The sequence below is a fragment of the Paroedura picta genome, chromosome 13, assembly GCF_049243985.1.
Source record: "Paroedura picta isolate Pp20150507F chromosome 13, Ppicta_v3.0, whole genome shotgun sequence".
Lineage (NCBI taxonomy): Eukaryota > Metazoa > Chordata > Lepidosauria > Squamata > Gekkonidae > Paroedura > Paroedura picta.
Genome location: NC_135381.1, coordinates 38,546,484 through 38,564,852, shown reverse-complemented (window position 1 = coordinate 38,564,852; position 18,369 = coordinate 38,546,484). Strand labels below are relative to the sequence as shown.

At 48.2% G+C, this 18,369-nt stretch overlaps 1 protein-coding gene across 1 annotated transcript; it reads left to right on the top strand.

Annotated features, from left to right (window-relative positions):
- The first annotated feature begins 814 nt into the window (after positions 1-814).
- Positions 815-7,596, top strand: ERCC6L (ERCC excision repair 6 like, spindle assembly checkpoint helicase). Its single transcript, XM_077308218.1, has 2 exons — positions 815-1,056; positions 4,118-7,596. The coding sequence occupies exons 1-2, from the start codon at positions 839-841 to the stop codon at positions 7,533-7,535; spliced, it is 3,636 nt and encodes a 1,211-aa protein (XP_077164333.1). The 5' UTR covers positions 815-838; the 3' UTR covers positions 7,536-7,596.
- Positions 7,597-18,369: the final 10,773 nt, after the last annotated feature.

The following is an 18,369-nucleotide window of genomic DNA, read 5'->3' as shown; positions in this document are numbered from 1 at the left end:
TGTTTAGAGTTCCGAAATATTGTTCTGGAGTGTTTTTAACACGTCCCAATGTTTTTTTTTTCCCCGCAGCACTATTATTTGTTTAAAGCCCATTCCAGTCTCTTCCAGGGACATTTTGGCCTGGAAGTAGTTAATAAAGGTCTGGGAGTTCCACTTTTTCATTTATATTGTCCTTTTGTGTCTGTAATCCATCCCACTGCTTTGTGCGGTATTAGTTTGTTTAATGCCCATTCTGGGGTGTTCCAGAGGCATTCTGGCCTGGAACGGTTTAATAAGGGAATTACACCTCTTTATTTCTAAACTATTGTTCTGGAGTGTCTGCAATTCATCCTATTTTTGAGGTACTTTTGTTTAATGTCCATTCCAGCCTGTTTCAGAGGCATTTTGGCCTGGTAAGGGTTATTAAAGATGCAGGATTTTTGCCTTTTCATTTCCAAGATATTGTTCTCGTGTGTTTACAATTCATCCCAATCTATTTGTTTTTTTGCAGTACTCTTGTTTGCTTAATGCCTGTTCCGGAGTTTTCCGGAGGCTTTTTGGACCTGTTAAGTGTTCATAAAGGTGCAGGATTTTTGCCTTTTAACTTCCAAGATATTGTCTGTCATGCATCCCTGTGTTTTTTGCAGTACTCTTGTATGCTCCGGAATGAGGTCGCTCAACAAACGCACGGCTATCACGCCTCCCTTAGGGCTGCAGGCGAAGCAGGGCCCATCAGCACTACGCAGCCCGCCAAACGCAGCGTAAGCCAAGAGACAAGTGACGTGCATGCCCAGACGCCCGACCGCTCCTTCCCGGTCCCGCTCTGGTCGAACGAATAAAATCAATGGCGCTTTCCTGAATGACGGCTTCTCCGGCAAGCGCATTGGCTGGCGGCCCGGAGCCTCATTTGCAAGTCGCGACGGGATTGGCTGCCGCAGAGGGCGGGGAAGCCGGCGGGTTTGAAACGCTAGGCGAGAGCAGCGGCGCACCCGCGAATTTCTTCGCTTGCGGGTCTCGAGCCAGCATGGCTGCGGCCGCGGGATTGCTGGACCCGGAGCGGGCGGAGCGGTACCGCAGGTGAGAAGCCGGGACGGTCTCTGGGCCTCTCGGAACCATCCCGGAGCGACAGCGGGTCCGGCGGAGAGGCTGGTCTGGAGCTGGGGGAGCATTGCCTGCTGGGGCGGGGAACCCCTGGAGATTTGGGGGCACAGCCGGGGGAGGAGGGCTGGGACTTCAGTGGGGTTACTGAAGCCCTAAAATGCATCCCCCGAAGGAGTCATCTTCTGCAGGGGAACTGGCCTTGGCCATCTGGAGGCCTGCAGGGGCTGCCTGGAAAAGGATGATGAAGAAGAAGAGTTGGTTCTTATATGCCGCTTTTCTCTATCTGAAGGAGTCCCAAAGCAGCTTCTTCTTACAATCGCCTTCCCTTTCCTCTCCCCACAACAAACACCCTGGGAAGTGAGGCTGAGAGAGCCCTGATATTACTGAAGAAGAGTTGGTTCTTATATGCCGCTTTTCTCTCCTCAAAGGAGGCTCAAAGCGGCTTACAGTCCCCTTCCCCGCCCAACAACAGACACCCTGTGAGGGTGGTGAGGCTGAAAGAGCCCTGATATCAGAACAGCTTTCTCAGTGCCCTGGGAAGCCCAAGGTCACCCAAGTGGCGGCATGTGGGGGAGTGCAGAATAAGCTGTGAGAGGCAAAAAATAGCAAGGAATATTTAATGCTCTTAACTATTTTGTGGATGAATGCCTCAGTTCTCACATTTAGAAGAAGAGTTAGTTTTTTACCCTGCTGTTCACTACCCTAAGGAGTCTGAAAGCAGCTTATAATTACCTTCCCTTCCACTTTCCAGAACCCTGTAAGGTAGGTGGGACTGAGAGAGCTCTGACAGAGCTGCACTGTGAGAATAGCTCTGACTGTGACTGGCTTCAGCTGGCTGTGTGGGGAGGAGCAGGACATCAGACCCGCTCATCAGATTAGAAGTTGCCACTGAACCACTACACCAAGGAATGGTACTCCTGTGTGAGAGTCTCTGCTAGTCATTGTGGTTATTATTTTTGATTCTGCTGTTTATCTTTCTGGAAAGTAGTGCATTAAATATTCTTTGTTACTCCATCTTTGAGGATTTGTAAACAGAGGCTGGAGAGCCACCTGACAGAGAGGCTGATTCTGTGAAGGCTCAAGGGGGTGGCAGGTGACAGTGGATGAGCGAGAGGGTTGTGAGTGTCCTGCATAGTGCAGGGGGTTGATGACCCAGGAGGCCCCTTCCAGCTCTATGATTCTATGGTTCTACTTTTTGCCTCTCATGGTTTATCATATCTTTACCTACAGTTTTAGAGACCGAGTGCCCAAACTGCAACCCAAAACCCACATTTATTGCAAAGTGCCAATACTGCAATTTAACCAGAATACTGCCCTTTTGTTTCCCCCTTCTATGAATGTTCCCCTCATTTGTCCCTTTGCTGTTGGGTTGTTTATTTTTTAGGTTTTGTCCTTTTCTTCCTGCACCTTTCCCTTCCCTCCCTTCCTTCTTCACTTCCCTTCTGTTGAGGGGAGGCGATGAGGCTGGGTTGGCATGTGGACGGGCAGTGGTCTGTGGCATCTCCGTGGGCCTGGCTGTGCTGTCCCTGGGCTCCCTTGGGCACAGACTTCCCACTGATGCTTGCAGACACCCGCCCAGCCAATGGCTTCCTGGCCCAGGGAACGCCTGGAAAGAGTCCTCTTCTCCTCCCCGTCTTCTGGGCGCCAGGAAGCCAGACCTCCTGAAGGCCGATTCAGCGAAGAACTCTGTGCTGGGGCGACAGCACGTATAGGCTCTGAGTGCTGTCTCTGGCACACATGCCATAGGTTCGCCATCACTGACCTAGATGGAGCACTAGAGCTCCTGGCCTTTGAAGGGTTCTGCAGTGGGAAAGGCAGCATATTATTTTGGGGGTCTTCAAGTAAAACTTTAGTTTTTAAAACAATTTCTTCCAATTACTGCTGAATTGGTTTGTCCTTGGAACACACCTGCATTCTGAGCGCAACACAAACCCTCCCTGGATTTGGAGATAAGGTATCTCCAGCGGCTGCCATTGAGCACGAGAGCTTGACCCTTCTGTTACAGCAGGTCAAATGATATCAACACCTGAACATTGCTTCCCGATTGGACATTTCAAGTGACCTAACACCTGGTTACTAAGGCTCCAATTGGCTTTCATCAAAATTAATATAATTTGATGAGTTCTTAGTAGGCCCCATGTGGGAGACCATGCATAAAAGTTTCGATATTGCTTAGGTTCTTAGGATTACCTTGTTGATTTTCCCCTCTTCTGTCACCTTTGTTGGCCTTGGCTCTGGGTGCGATCATTTTGTGCCTTGGACTCTGCTTATGCTATATGGACTTTTCAGTGCAAATTTAAATACAACATAATGAAAATGGTTAACAAATTCAAGAGATATATAGTAAAAACCAGCAATCTGGGTTATGTATTCACTTGTGGTTCCTGATGTCAGATTTGGGTCAATTTATCCTTTGGCCTACCTATATATCTGTATATACCCCCGTAATGCCAAAACTAATTTAAACATCTGGCTTAGCACTTTCTCCCCCCTCCCCCTCCCAAATTGTCAAGAAAGGAAGACCACTTGTGAGCAGTAAAACACAGGAAATAGAAATAGTGACTTTTAGCTATTATTTTCAGATTCTGGTACTTGAGTGTGGTGATTTTAATTGAATTGGAACTGTTGTTTTTACTATGATATAAAGCATGCTGAGCTTTTTGTAAGGGGAGGTAATTGTAGTCCATGGACATCTGGAGGACCACAGGTTGACTACCCCTGCTGTAGAGGATGTAGCAATGACCACAGGCGTAGACAGCTTAAAAAGGGGATTAGGTAGACCAATCCTCCATCCATCTATCAGTAGCTACTGGCCATGATGGCTAAAGGGAACCTTCACATTTAGAGCCAGGTTGGCAGGCAACCTTTGAATACCAGTGCCACCTGGCAACATCAGGAGGCCTCAGCCTCCGTACCATGTTGTCCATCCAGAGGATCAGATTGGCTGCTATATGAGATAGGATGCTGGAGTAGATGGACCACTAGCCCGGTCCGCCAGGGCTTTTCTCATGTTCTTATGCTTGGTTGTCTTTTACAGGTGTGTGTCCGAAGCAAAGCAGGAGGCCCGAAATGGGAATCTGGAAGAATCTATCCAACTCTTCCAAGAAGCCCATGAAATCCATCCCAGTGAGAAGCTGATGAGGAACATTCAAACGCTCAAGGAGGCATTAGATTCCCTCTCCCTGGATCAGGAAGATGATGGCTTTGTGGACGTGTGTGGGAGTGGGCTGCTGCTCTATGGGGAGATGTACAATAAGCTCTTTGACTACCAGAGGGAAGGGATTGCCTTCCTGTACAGCTTATACCGGGATGGCCGGAAGGGAGGCATCCTGGCCGATGACATGGGCTTGGGGAAGACGATTCAGACCATTGGCTTTCTTTCCGGCATGTTCGATGCTGAGCACATCCGATGTGCGTTGCTTATTATGCCGACCACTCTGCTTAGCAACTGGATGAAGGAGTTTGCCCACTGGACACCCGGCCTGCGAGTGTACCTCTTTCACGGGGAAAGCAAGGCCGACCGCTCCAGAAACCTGAAGCGAATCCAAAAGCGGAACGGCGTCTTGATCACTACTTACCAGATGGTGCTCCACAACTGGCAGCAGCTCTCCGCCTGTGAAGAGAAGGAGTTTGTCTGGGACTATGTGATTCTGGACGAAGCCCATAAAATTAAAACACCTTCTGCCCAGACCACAAAATGTGTGCATGCCATCCCCTCCCAGAATCGCATTCTCCTTACTGGGACGCCGGTGCAGAACAATCTGCAGGAACTGTGGGCTCTCTTCGACTTTGCTTGCCGTGGCTCGCTTCTCGGCACAATGAAAACCTTCCGGATGGAATATGAGAACCCCATCACCAAAGCTCGGGAGAAAGACGCCACCCCAGGAGAGAAGGCCCTGGGGCTTAAGATGTCGGAAAACCTGATGTCCATCATCAAGCCATATTTCCTAAGGCGGAGCAAAGACGACGTCCAGAAGAAGCGCCAGTCTGGACCTCTAAGCAAGGCCGCAGCTCCAGAGATGCCATCACTTCCTCGGAAAAATGATTTCATTGTGTGGGTGTATATATCACCTGTACAAGAAGAAATATACAAGAACTTTCTGTCCTTGGAGCATGTCAAGGAGTTGTTGATGACCACACGGTCCCCCTTGGCTGAGCTGAACATTTTGAAGAAGCTCTGCGACCATCCCAGGCTGCTATCTGCCCGTGCTTGTCACCAGCTTGGCCTGGCAACCTCTGACTACTCCGAGAGAGAGGAAGGTGCTGAAAGTGAAGCTGCTGAGCTCTGGGGCAAGAACATAGACCCGGAGTGTATTTCTGACAACATTCTCATCAAAGAGTCTGGCAAGCTCAGGTTTCTCATCGCTCTGCTGGATAGACTGAAAGAAGAGGGGCACCAAACCCTGGTGTTTTCCCAGTCCAGGAAAATGCTGGATATTATAGAGCGCATCTTGACTCACAGGGGCTTTAAACTCATCCGCATTGATGGGACGGTGATTCACGTGGCGGAACGGCAGAAGAGGATCGAAGCCTTCCAGAAAGACAAAGGCTACTCGGTTTTTTTGCTCACGACTCAAGTCGGTGGAGTTGGCTTAACATTAACCGCTGCTACCCGGGTGGTGATTTTTGACCCCAGCTGGAATCCGGCGACTGACGCGCAAGCCGTGGACCGGGTTTACCGAATTGGGCAGGAAGAGAATGTTGTGATCTACCGGCTGATAACCTGCGGGACTGTGGAAGAGAAAATCTACCGCCGGCAAGTCTTCAAGGATTCGCTCATAAGGCAAACCACGGGAGACAAGAAGAACCCCTACAGGTATTTCACCAAGCAGGAGCTGCGGGAGCTCTTCACTTTGGGAGACACTCGGATCTCTTCGACCCAGCTCCAGCTGCAGTCCTTGCATGGGACTCAAAGGGCCACCGACGTCCAGCTCGATGAGCATATCGCCTACCTCTACTCACTGGAGATCTTTGGCCTTTCAGACCACGACTTGATGTACACGCGGGAAACAGGACATGAAGATGAGGCGGAGGACGAACAGGCTCAGCGGTACATTGAGCACAAGGTTCAAAAAGCTCAAGAGCTGGTGCAGCTTGAATCACAAATGAAAAGCCAGCTGGCAGCTCGCATGGAGTACACAACAGAAAGAGCACTGCCAGGAGCAATGGCCTCCTCATATGTTCCGCCAAGGAAACAGTTGCCAAAGCCCCCTCCAGCTTATTCTGCTCCGTCACCTGTAGCTGGGCAACCTCCAAACAGTAGTGACACCATCAGCATGGAAACTGACAATGAAGACGACTTGGCCAACATGAGTGTTAAGATGACTAGTTTGGTTATTGAGGACAGGACTGAGAAAAGCTCCGTTCTGGATTTATCTTCTATGGTTGTCTCTGAGGAAACCAGACCCGCCAGCCTACTGGAATGTGAGCAAAACCCCTGTCTGAGCACTTCATCTCACCTGGGGTCAAACGAGGAGGACAACAGTTGTGGATCCAAAATGATCTTCCAAGAGCCACCTGCTGAAGCAAAAGACCTCTTGAGTGATGTTCATGTGGCAACTTTGCAACAGTCAGTTATATGTGTTTCTGATGATGATGATCATGATCATGAAGCCCAAGATCAGGTAGAAATGTCACTCGAGGGTCTTGGAAGCCAAGGCAGAGAGGCAAGTCAAGCTGGTGAGCTAGATGCAACCACAGAATTATTATTATGGGCCAGTGAAACATCTGAGCTGAGAGCAAAACGGAAGTCTGGCAGGAGTGAAATTCTGGCAAGGGATGAATCTTTGGTTTCGCCTTCCTTATACCCGTCTGATTTCAACCTTGCGTTGGAAGATTCGGAAAACCAACCACAAGATGCTTCAGGCAAAGAAATGTTGGTCGAAGAAACAGGCCACACTGGATTTCGTCTGAGACTAGATAGCTCTGCAGCTCATTCTGGGATAGGGGATAACGAACACAGCCTCCAGGGTAGTGGAAATCTAATGACATACCATATGAGAGATGCTTCCAGCAGCAAGCATGATGCTTCAGTTGACAGCAGTGATGTTTCTGTTGTGGGTAAGAAGAAGCCGGTCCAGAGGCTCATTTCAGATAGCGAAGAAGACAGTCCTATAATTTATCTAGGTGAAGGTGAACATGGAAAAGCATTTCCCTTCAGCAACCCCGGTGGAATCTTTATGTCCACGCCGATTTCTAGCAGACCTGTGGTTGATCTTCGGTCTTCTCCATTGCTCAGACTGAGTGAAAGAAGGTCAACAGCTTCCCGAAGGTCCTTGGCGAATGTAGCTTTGGATCAAGTGGAAGGTGTTGCAGAAAACATCACAGAGACGTCTTCTGAAAGACGCTTTCCCGACTCTGAAGAAGATCTGGCTTGGCAGCTTTCAGGGGCAGAGGAGGAGCCATTTGTAACAGTACATTCAGAGCTCAAATTGCTTGAAGCAGACTCTCCCTAAGACAATTCTGCTATTTTTGAAAGAATGATGTCTTGAAACACAAATACAAATTCTTGAATAATTTGGATACTGTGCTTTCTTGCAGCTGACTGCTGAAGGTGACCGGTTTTGGCCCCGATCAAGTTTCAGGGTTTTGGTTCTGACCCTTAAGGCCATTTGCAGCCTGGGCCCAGCCTATCTGAGGGACTGCTTGCCTGCTTATGCTCCCCAGAGGGCATTTCGCTCTGCGGGTGTTAATCTGTTAGTGGTCCCTGACCCCAGAGAGGTATGCCTGGCCTTGACCCAAGCCAGGGCCTGCAAAACAGAGCTCTTCTGCCAGGTCTATGCTCAAGCCTGGGGTCAGTAAGAGCAATGGGTCACCCTTAGGCTGCTCTATACAACCTCTAGCCACACCCCTTGTTAGATGAGTGCAGGAGGTAGGAGGGACCTTGCCATCTTGGTACTTTGGGAGTTAATGCTGGTTTAAGGGTTTTTAGAGGTTTTTATGGGGCTATATATATATATATATATATATATATATATATATATATATATATATATTTTAGAGCCTCTTGTGGCACAGGGTGGTAAAGCAACCGACATGCTGTCTGAAGCTCTGACCATGGGGCTGGGAGTTTGATCCCAACAGCCGGCTCAAGGTTGACTCAGCCTTCCATCCTTCCAAGGTCGGTAAAATGAGTACCCAGCTTGCTGGGGGGTAAAACGGTCATGACTGGGGAAGGCACTGGCAAACCACCCCGTATTGAGTCTGCTATGAAAACGCTGGAGGGCGTCACCCCAAGGGTCAGACGTGACTCGGTGCTTGTACAGGGGATACCTTTACCTTTATATATTTTTATGTAACCCGCTTTGAGTCTTAGGAGGAAGGCAGGCTATAAAACTAATAATAAGAATATACTTGGTTTCACTGTTATCCCTTTGTGTTTCTTGGTATGTTGCATTCACTTTCATTCAAGTTACAGTAGGTGTGGCATTTGCTGGCAGGGGCTCATGGGAATTGTAGTCCATGAACATCTGAAGGACCACAGGTAGACTACCCCTGTTATAGAGGGCCTTCTGTGGGCACTTAGGTGGAAAATCTCTAACCCTGTTCCCAAGTCACAAAGGATGCCCATACAATATGTACTCTTGATTTTTCTTCATGCATGTTGAGTCATTCTCTTGTTACGTTCAGTGCATGTTTAACTGAACACGTGAGTTAAATTTCGCATTTATCCAGGTCCTTGCCTGCGGTTTCATTTGTAAAGTCAATGTGGGTTGGCACTTTCTTCACCAAAAAGATGTGCATGCCATTTGGATATGTGATCACTTTTAGCTTGTGAGCAGGGCTCCCGGTCTGGGGCCACAAATTTCATGAATAACCTTCCATGATTTTCTGAATAAGGAAATGGTAGCAGGGAGTGAGGAGAAAAGATACCTTGTTCATACAACCACCAAGGGCAGGGCTGTGGCTTAGTGGCAGAGGATCTGCTTTGCACACAGGTGTCCCAGGTTCAATCCCCAGCAACTCCAGTTACAAGCAGCAGGTAGGAAGAGATGTGAGGCTCTGAAGAGCCACCACCAGTCAGAGAAGACAAGACTGTGGTCAAACAAGGGTCTGATTGAATAGATTGCTGCTTCATACGTGTGTTCAAGGCCTGTAATGACCGGGATGTGCCACTGTTGCCTTTCTTCCAGCACTGGAGCCAGAAAACAGTTGCCTGTCTCTGTGGTCCTGCAGGAGTTTAGCAGGATGGAAGTGTGAGGAAGTTGGCAGACATCAGGAAATCTCTCCAAGTTCCAAAGAAAATGCAGATAGGGTTGGCTTTTTGGGTTAGATCTCAGTTGGATGTTCCTCAAATCATTCCCTTTCTAAGGAAAAAAAGATATTCACCAAGCAGTCTTGCCAGCTAATGACTGGACTGCTGGGAAACAATGAACTGAACTTGTAGTCAGTGATTTGTAAGGTATCGGTGAGAACAATTCACTAAACATAGATTCAGGTGGGTAGTTGTGTTGGTATGAAGCAGCAGAACCAAGAAGAAGAGTCGGTTCTTATTTGCCACTTTACCAGAAGGAGTCAAAGTGGCTTACAATCTCCTTCCCTTCCCTCTCCCCACAACAGGCACCCTGTGAGGGAGGTGAGGCTGAGAGAATCCTGTTATTACCTCTTGGTCAGAACAGCTCTATCAGGAGTCTCAAAGCAGCTTCCAATCACCTTCCCTTCCTTTCCTTTCAACAGCCACCCTGTGAGGGAGGGGAGGCTGAGAGAGCCCTGATATTCCTGCTTGGACAGAACAGCTTTCTCAGTGCTGTGGTGAGCCCAAGGCCACCCGGCTGGCTGCATGTGGAGGAGGAGGATTGGGGAATCAAACCAAGCTTGCCAGATTAGAAGTTGGCACTCCTAACCACAACACCAACAAGTTTGATTCCGGTAGCACTGTTAAGACCAACAAAGTTTATTCAAGATAGAAGCTTTTATATGCAAGCTTTATACTTTGTGGGTCTTAATGGTGCCGCCAGACTCAAATTTTGTTTCAGTTCACTGAACAGTTTTGGGTTATTTTTTTCCCGGAACCGCCTTGGTTGGGTTAGGTGGGTGATGGTGTAAAAATGAGATGAAGACCATGCAAAGTAATTACAACACAACTATTTTAATTTCAGGTGGATAGCCGTGTCAATCTGCAGCTGTGGACCAAAATTGCTACTGGAATTTTAACATCAGTTCCTTTAAAGTCACTGCTTCTCCCCCCCCCCCCCATATGCCTGCAATTACAGCACCTGGCCAGTAGGAGACACTGTGGCCTTCTTGGAAAAGAAAGGAATAGTTTTGCCATAATAAAATGCTTGGTAACAAACTTGTCCAGTGACTCCCAGTTATGACCATGGTGTCAGCTCAGGTATGGTACAGCCCTTGGTAGGGCCATGTTGTGTGTTCTCATTCAGTGAAAAGGTAGAATACCCATGGGGTAATTCTGGTTGCTGTCAAGGGTACCTAGAAGGGAAAAGGCACTGCTGCAGGTAGGCAGGACCTATGCTGTTAAGTGAAGGCTTTAAAGGTGAGACCGGTCTCCTAGGAATAAGCTTTAAAGGTGAGATCACTTCTGGGAGTGGTGCTAAAAGCTAGACAGGAGACAGCCTTGGATAAGCATTAACTTTGGTCTCCTTGAAAATAATCAGTGGTTTTCTATGATCTGCTCTAGCTGAAGCTTTTGAGTTATTTTTCTCCCAAAGACAGCCCAATGTAAAACACATTGTAATCTACCTGGAAGGTTACAATTGCATGATTGACAGGTCAGGAATCAGGCAGAGGTCAGCCAGTAAAGTCTGTGATAAAGGAGCTTCCAAGATCTCAGTCAGGGTGAAGATCCAAAGAAAGTCTTTATTAAACAGAACGATACAAAAGCTAATATGTGCCAAGACTCGTTGAGCAAACGTCTTGGCAGAGACAAAGGTACAATAGACATTAGGATGTACTTATAGGGGTGACCAAGCAGGGGAGGGGGCGAGAGGACCCAGGATGGCAAGAAAGGTATCTTCACAAGGAACTGTAGAGTTCTCAGCCGAACCAGATGGCCCAGCTTTGATCTAAACTGTTACTTCTGTTGAGTCTCCAGTGAAATGGGCAAGGTTGCAGGAGATAAGGGTGCCCCGCTGAGAGCAGCTTTGGAATGCAAAGGAAGCCTGGAACTAGCAAAGGGATTTAGGCTTTATAACATCTGGCGACGGGGAGGCCGATACCGGCAACAAGGGGGCATGAACCAGGGTTCATGACACAGGTGCAAGATTCTGATTAGAGAATGGGGAGGGTGGGGACTACACGTCCACCCTGGCCATCCAGTGGGAAACAAGCCAATCCTGGCCCTGCCCCTACCTTTTCTGGGGGGGGGGGTGATTTCTTCCTTGATGGGTGTTCCTCCACAAGACCCCTGATCAAGATCTGACTGAAAGTCAATGGACTGGTCTTTGGCTCGCTCCCAATGTCAGCCAGCCTCTGGTATAGCAGCAGTTATCAGGCTTCTATCCCATTCAGACATACTTGTATGCCCTGCAATCTTTAATTCTTCCTTTGCTCCATAATACAAATTAGATGGAGACACTGACTCTTTTATTAGAATACTAGATCTAAAGCCCATTTTAATTTTAAATAAAATGGGCGCTAGATGGGCTGGGGCTCCCCCTCCCCGACTCCCAAAGGCTTCAGCGTAGGGGGGGGAGGCGCAGTGGGGCCACAGAAGCCTTTCTCCTCCTCCCCCCTGTGGGCCGGGGAAGGCTTCAGCGAGGCCGGGGCTGGATTCGGGGGAAGCGGCCAACCTTTTCTCTGCACTGGCAGCTCCTCAGGTGGTGTGTGTGTTTGTCTTTCCGGCGAAGCCGGAGAAAAAAGGGGCGGGGCTGCTGCCGGGGCTGGGCTCTCCCTTGTGGCTGCGAGGGAGAGCCCGGCCCCGGCAGAAGCTGGAGAGAAAAGGGGGCTGGGGAAAGGAGGCTTCTGCCGGGGCCGGGATCTCCCTCGCACCTGCGAGGGAGAGCCCAGCCCCGGCTAAAATGGGCGCTAGAAGCCGGTCTCACGGCCCCGGGAGCAGGCTCACCGCAGCGAGGCAGCTCCCGGGGCCGACAGAAGGCCGGCTCCCGGCCCCCCACCCTCCCAAAAGACAGAAGAGCGGCAAGGGGAGCTTACCGGTGGGCGAGGCTCGAGGGCGGCCATCTCGATGCCGAGGCAATGGCGGCCAAGGAGGCAAGGGGAAGGCACGCTTTGTGCGCCTCCCCATTGCCTCCTTGGTGCAGGATTGACAGAGGAGCAAATCAGCAAATCCTGATTCGCTCCTCCGAGTTTTTATCCCAGACAGAGCCCGCCCTAACTCCTCCCCCCAAGGCCTTAGCGCCATGGGCGGTTTTAAGATAGAGGCAAAGCCCATTGCACCCAGGAATACAATGGGTGCTAGGATGCAAACCTGCACTGTGGCCTTCCAGGGGGCTGGTTATATGGCAAAAGCTCCTGCCCACCCATCGACTCTTGAGGCCCTGCTCCAAAACCTCGAGGAACTTTCTTGACCATGGGGTCACCAACCTCCAGCTGTGGCCTGGAAATCTGGAATTGGACTGTAGATAACAAACCTTTAATAGCATATAAAAGTGCAATATAAGAAGCGAAAGTGCAAAAGGATCCACTGCTAGTGAAAACAAAGGCAAAGGTCATGCTTTAGGGTAGGACATAATACATTCACGATTTCTCATGGTAAGATATAAAAACTTTGCAACTGGTTCAATTATATCAGGGTTCTGGGATGTCAAAAGAAACTGGGTCTTTCATTCATCCGAATGCAGTTCTCTTTTACACAGCAGTGGGTTAAGAAATTTAGCTCGGATCGAAGAATAAAATGGACAATGGAAGAAAACGTGTGTAATTGATTCTATACAGCATTGTCCACAGGGGCACAACCTAACTGAATGCGGGATCTGTTGAAATCTCCCATATAGAACAGCAGAAGGTAGAGCATGAGTTCTAGCTAACATGAATGCTCTACGCTGTTGTGGGCTGTTTTGGAGGGGGGACCCTACAATGAGAACTCATCTCCAGGCTCCTGGGGATGAAAGGGTTGCTTGGGAGGGGGGAACTCTGTGGCAGAGAGGTTGCAGGATGGGAGAGGTTGGGACTGGGGGATTTGCTGGAGTTGCAGGTCCAGGCAATGGATCAGTCTCGCTCTTGTTCTTTTCTACTGGAAGAATCTGTCATTGGAGTTTCTGAAGTATCAGATGGATTCCCTACTTTGTCAGGGATATTATTATTATTATGGTTTCTTTTTAAAGCGGTTGGCCTGTGTTGTGGCCAGCTGGCCTGGAGGACAATCAATTTATTAGAGTCTTAATTAGGATGTGATTTGGGCCAGCCTTTTTCAACCTTTTGACCATGGGGGAACCCCTGGAATATTTTTTAGGCGCTGAGGATCCGTGCAAGTGGTGACTTGCCCTTCAGAGAAGGGAGTATGGAATTAAGATGCAGGAGCCAGCCAATCAGGCAATCAATCGTTTACTATTAACATGCTGGAGAAAGAGACTGAAAATGCACTCACTTGGTTTATTCCGTTGTGGATCCTGCTGAATCCAGTTCGATTTGAACTCGGGTCTTCCTCTATCCCCCCCGCCCAATTGAAACAGAAAAGTGTTCTGCACGTGGTTAGGGAAGCTCAGAAGGGGGGGGGGGGAGCCACACTAGTTCTCTGGCTTCTCTTCCACCATGGCTGTGTTCAATGAACATCTTCCATGCACCAGATGGACCAACTTCAGCAAAGTGGCTGGAGCACATCTGAAGACTTTTATTTGTTATATCTTATTAAATGTATAAACTCTGCCTTTCCTTGTGGCCTGAGGTGGTTGTTATCACTCCTCATGGTTCAGGTGTGTGACGTCATTTCCCCTGCCTTAAAATCTAGATCCAGTCAGCTTTGTGGCTGGTGAAGAAAGGGGAGCCACAGGGGGGGGTCTTGGTTCCCCTCTCCCCCTCATGAGGGCTGTTGCATGACCTTGCTCTCTGACAACTCTCTCAGCCCTGAATACCTCACAAGGAACCTGCTGTGGAAAGGGGATATGATCATAAGCTGATTTGAGACTCCTTACGGTAGAGAAAAGCAAGGTATTAAAACTCTCTTTGGCTTGCTAGGAAGGTTCTCCTGAAAGTAAGGAAGGGATTGTTAAATGATTCTATAATTCAAAAGAAGTTCCATCTAAACCTCCGGAAGAAGTTCCTGACAGTCAGAGCGGTTTCTCAGTGGAACAGGCTTCCTCGGGAGGTGGTGGGTTCTCCATCTTTGGAGATTTTAAAACAGAGGCTGGGTAGCCATCTGACGGAGAGGCTGATTCAGTGAAGGCTCAAGGGGGTGGCAGGTGACAGTGGATGAGTGATTGGGATGTGAGTGTCCTGCATAGTGCCGGGGGTTGGACTAGATGACCCAGGAGGTTCCTTCCAACTCGATTATTCTATGATTCTATGAGTGGTGTCAAGTTGCAGAGAGCCAGATTGGTGTAGTGGTTAAGGAGCAGGAGCCTCTAATCTGGAGAACTGGGTTGGATTCCCCACTCTTCGACATGCAGCCAGATAGGTGACCTTGAACTTGCACAGTTCTCTCAGAGCTCTCTCAACCCTACCTACCCCACAGGGTGTCTATTGTGGTGAGAGGAAGAAAAGGCTACTGAAAGCTGCTTTGAGCAGGGTGTAAGAACCAACTCTTCTCCTCATGAAAATAGAGCCCAGTGGCGCCTTTAAGACCAACAAAGATTGATTCAGGGCGGGAGCTTTCAAGAGGTTGGAGGTTTCCCATCTGAATCTTGGCCAGATGGGGCTACCTGAGCAGGTGGGGCCACCTGGAAAAGTCTGGGTCCAGCTACCTATCTATGGATTGAGCATCTACAATGTTTATAGCCCAATTGGAGCCATACATAAGTTCTAAAAAACTTTGTGGTCAATGAGATTCGCTTCTAGTTCTGGACGCACAGGATTTGCAGTCTTATTTAATGCTGAATATGATCCTGATATTTAAAGCTTAAAATCCTGGGTTTTCCTAAAGGACTGTAGGGAGTCCATTGCTTTGGATGGAAGAGAAGTGATGCAGAGATGCCCAATAAATCAGGCATGTAAAAGAAAATGCCGAGCACACAAAATTGTATTCTTTCTCCAGTGCCTTCATAAAAATCTGGTTTTCTCTTGACAGATTGCTCTGAAACGCAAGATTAGCATCAATCCGTCTCCCTGGCTGGACCTGTTTTATTACAGACAATAAAAGTCTGCATGAAACAATTGCACTGGAGTTTGTGCCTCTGCTTTATTGGTGGAGCTCCTTCTGTACAGCCTCATCTTTGGAAATCCATCTTTTTGGTGGTTCTGTCCTTTTGAAACGGCAGAGTAAAACAGCTTCACAAAACAAACTGATTTATTTTTAATCACTGAGCTGTCCTCTGACTCTGTGGGCTTGTAAGTTCTCATGTCTTTTTCTAAATGTCTCTTCTACAAATACACATGAAAGATGACCTGGCAAGCCAAAGTACTTACATTACTTGTATAAAACAAGCTTGGTTTGACTTCATGCAAGTACAAAGATTAACATGACAACCCAAGACTTCTCATGCCCATATTTAATAAAGAAGCAAAATCTATTCATTTTTTCTCCTCTTGTATGCTTTTACATATTGCTTCTTATACTAATGCAAAAAAAAATGCTTTGTATTTTGTGGGCCCAGCTATAATTTGCCTTGTTTTTCAAAGTTTATAAGGACTACCCAGTGCCAAAACATTGTTAACTTTGCTATTTTGCCACTTTAATTTGTTAAGAGATTTCCCATCTTTGCAAGGGGGCATTGCCTTTCCAAAAATCTACAGGTTGAGTTGGTAGGTGGAAGTTTTAAATCTGTTTTTAAAGCTCTTTGGTTCCATCTTGGAGCCATGATAGCTGGCTGGGTAACCTCGAACTAGTTATACACCTCCAACCTCACCTACCTCTCAGGATTGTTGTGAGGATAATATGGGAGAGAGGAGAATGAGGTCAGCTGCCTTGGGCCCCCCATGGGGAAGAAAGCCAGGATATAAATGAATTAAATAAATTAATCAAAACAAAGTGGAACAAGCACACCTACTAGCAATTTTAGAGGCATGGTCTCTGGAGTGGCTGGAGTATGGGGACCTGGAAGACCTAGATTCAAATTCTCTCTCTACTCCAATGAGTTAAATGGCAACCTTGGGGCAATCTATCTTTCAGCCTTGCCTACCTTATAGGATTGTTATTATTAGGATCACAATGGTGGGGGGGCACAGTTGGCATTTGGACTGCTTTCATAAATGGTTGTATAGAAATGTATGAATCGATAGAATATTTGGAAACTGTGCTCCCTAATACTTTAAAGAGGAATTCTTTAATATGGGTACCTCCTAAAACTGAGAGATGTGATAGCCAGAGTTTATTCTTATTGTTTACTTTTTTTTTTAAAGAACAATCTATTTCTACAGAACTTGCATACTGACAATCTATTTGGCTCCGGGTGTCTAGTCATGTTGGTCTGAAGCAGCAGAGCAAAATTTGAGTCCATTGGCCCCTTTAAGATGATCCAAAATTTAGTATTGGTGTCAGCTTTCAAGTGTATGTCCCTAGAAGAAGTTCACACCTGGAATAAAACTTTTGAGAGCCATTGGACTCAAATCTTGTTGATCTCTTTGGCTTTAGCTCTACAGTGAAATGTAGCACAACTTGCTGCTTTATTTTAAGCACAACTGCCGTAAGCCATTCGGGCTGGACTCATTGCCTTGTGACCTGCTATTAGTATCAGCCTGTGTTTGCACTTCCAGGGTCTTCCTGCACCCCCTCGAATGCCATCAGATGCTGGCCGGAGCGTACAAGCTTTGTTTGGGTTTTGTAAATATAGACCCGGCTAAGGTTACCGCTTCCCTCCTCGGTGACTCATGTGCTGCTGACGTCAGGCCTCTGAAGAGGGAAAGAGCTTTGAGGTCATTAGAAGCTGTACAGCTGCATCCTTGTCAGGCCTGATTGATCTTCCCTTCTATCACTGGTGCAGGAAGCCAGTGGCAGAAACTACCGTCTGGCTTTGGGAACAAACATCCACCCCTGAGTTCTTTCTGCGTAGAAGCCACAGCCAGCAGGACAGAGGGCCCCGAACCAGTCACTTCGCTGGAGAGGCTAAACTTATTCATCAGTTCACTTTCCCCCTCAAAGGAAGTCCTCAATGTGATTTCCAGCAGCAGATTTTATAAGAAATGAACGATGACAAAGTCTCCTGGAATATCCTGCGGCTTCACTGGCAGGCCCCCACCAAGGGTTGCTAGCCCCACCCCCCACCCCCAGGCCAACAGCAGGGGAGGGGGGAGGGTTTTCGGCTCCAGGCTGGGAAACGTCTGGAAATTTGGGGGTGCAGCCTGGGGAAGACAGTGATTTCAATGGGGTACAATGCCAGAGCAGCCGTTTTCTCCACGGGGATTGACCTCTGTCATCTGAAGATGAGAACTTATTCTGGGGGGTCCCCAGGCCCCACCTGGAGGCTGGCATCCTTGCTCCCACCTTGGTCTCCTTAACTCTGGAATTTCTAGCAAGTGCTAGAAAACAGGTCCGTGATTACTCCTTGCACTTAGTGCTGAACTAGAAGAACAGTCCAAGCGATTTACAGGGAGAGTGAGAAAGGCAGGTAAATCAAGACCCCAGCAGCAGCCAGAGAGGGATTGGGATCCTTGAGCCAGCAGTGTGCGTTCAGGGTACGGGAATAAACAGACAGATAGGTCCATAAGTAGAGCCATGCTGGTTCAGAACTGAGGCTGGGTGCTGCTAGGAAGGCCGTCAAGAGGATGCCTGTGGCAGCGTTAATCCTGTCCGTGCTCCCTAGCAACTAAAATGTAGTATTTGCTCACAGGGGATATAGTGATGGTCACAGGAAGAAACAGCTTTAATTGGGGATTAGATATATCCATGCAGTATAGGTCTATCAGTGACTAAGAGGAAACTCCACGTTCAGAGGCACTAAACCTCTGAATCCCAGAGCCAGGAGGCAACATCGGGGGAAAGTCTTGGCCTCTCTGCCCTGTCCTTGACTGTCCAGAGGAACTGGTTGGCCCCTGTGCAAGACAGGATGCTGGACTAGATGGCCCCTCACTGGCCTGATCCAGCAGGGCTTTCTTAACTGATTTAAAGAGGCACATTGCGTTGAGCAGGGGGTTGGACTAGATGGTCTGTATGGCCCCTTCCAACTCTATGATTCTATGATACACCAAAATTGTTCTTTGCCCCTGACTGATGGGCCAAGGGACAGATCCAGTGTATGGCAGGTTCACACGTTCCCACCATTGTGATTTACATAATGAGCAATC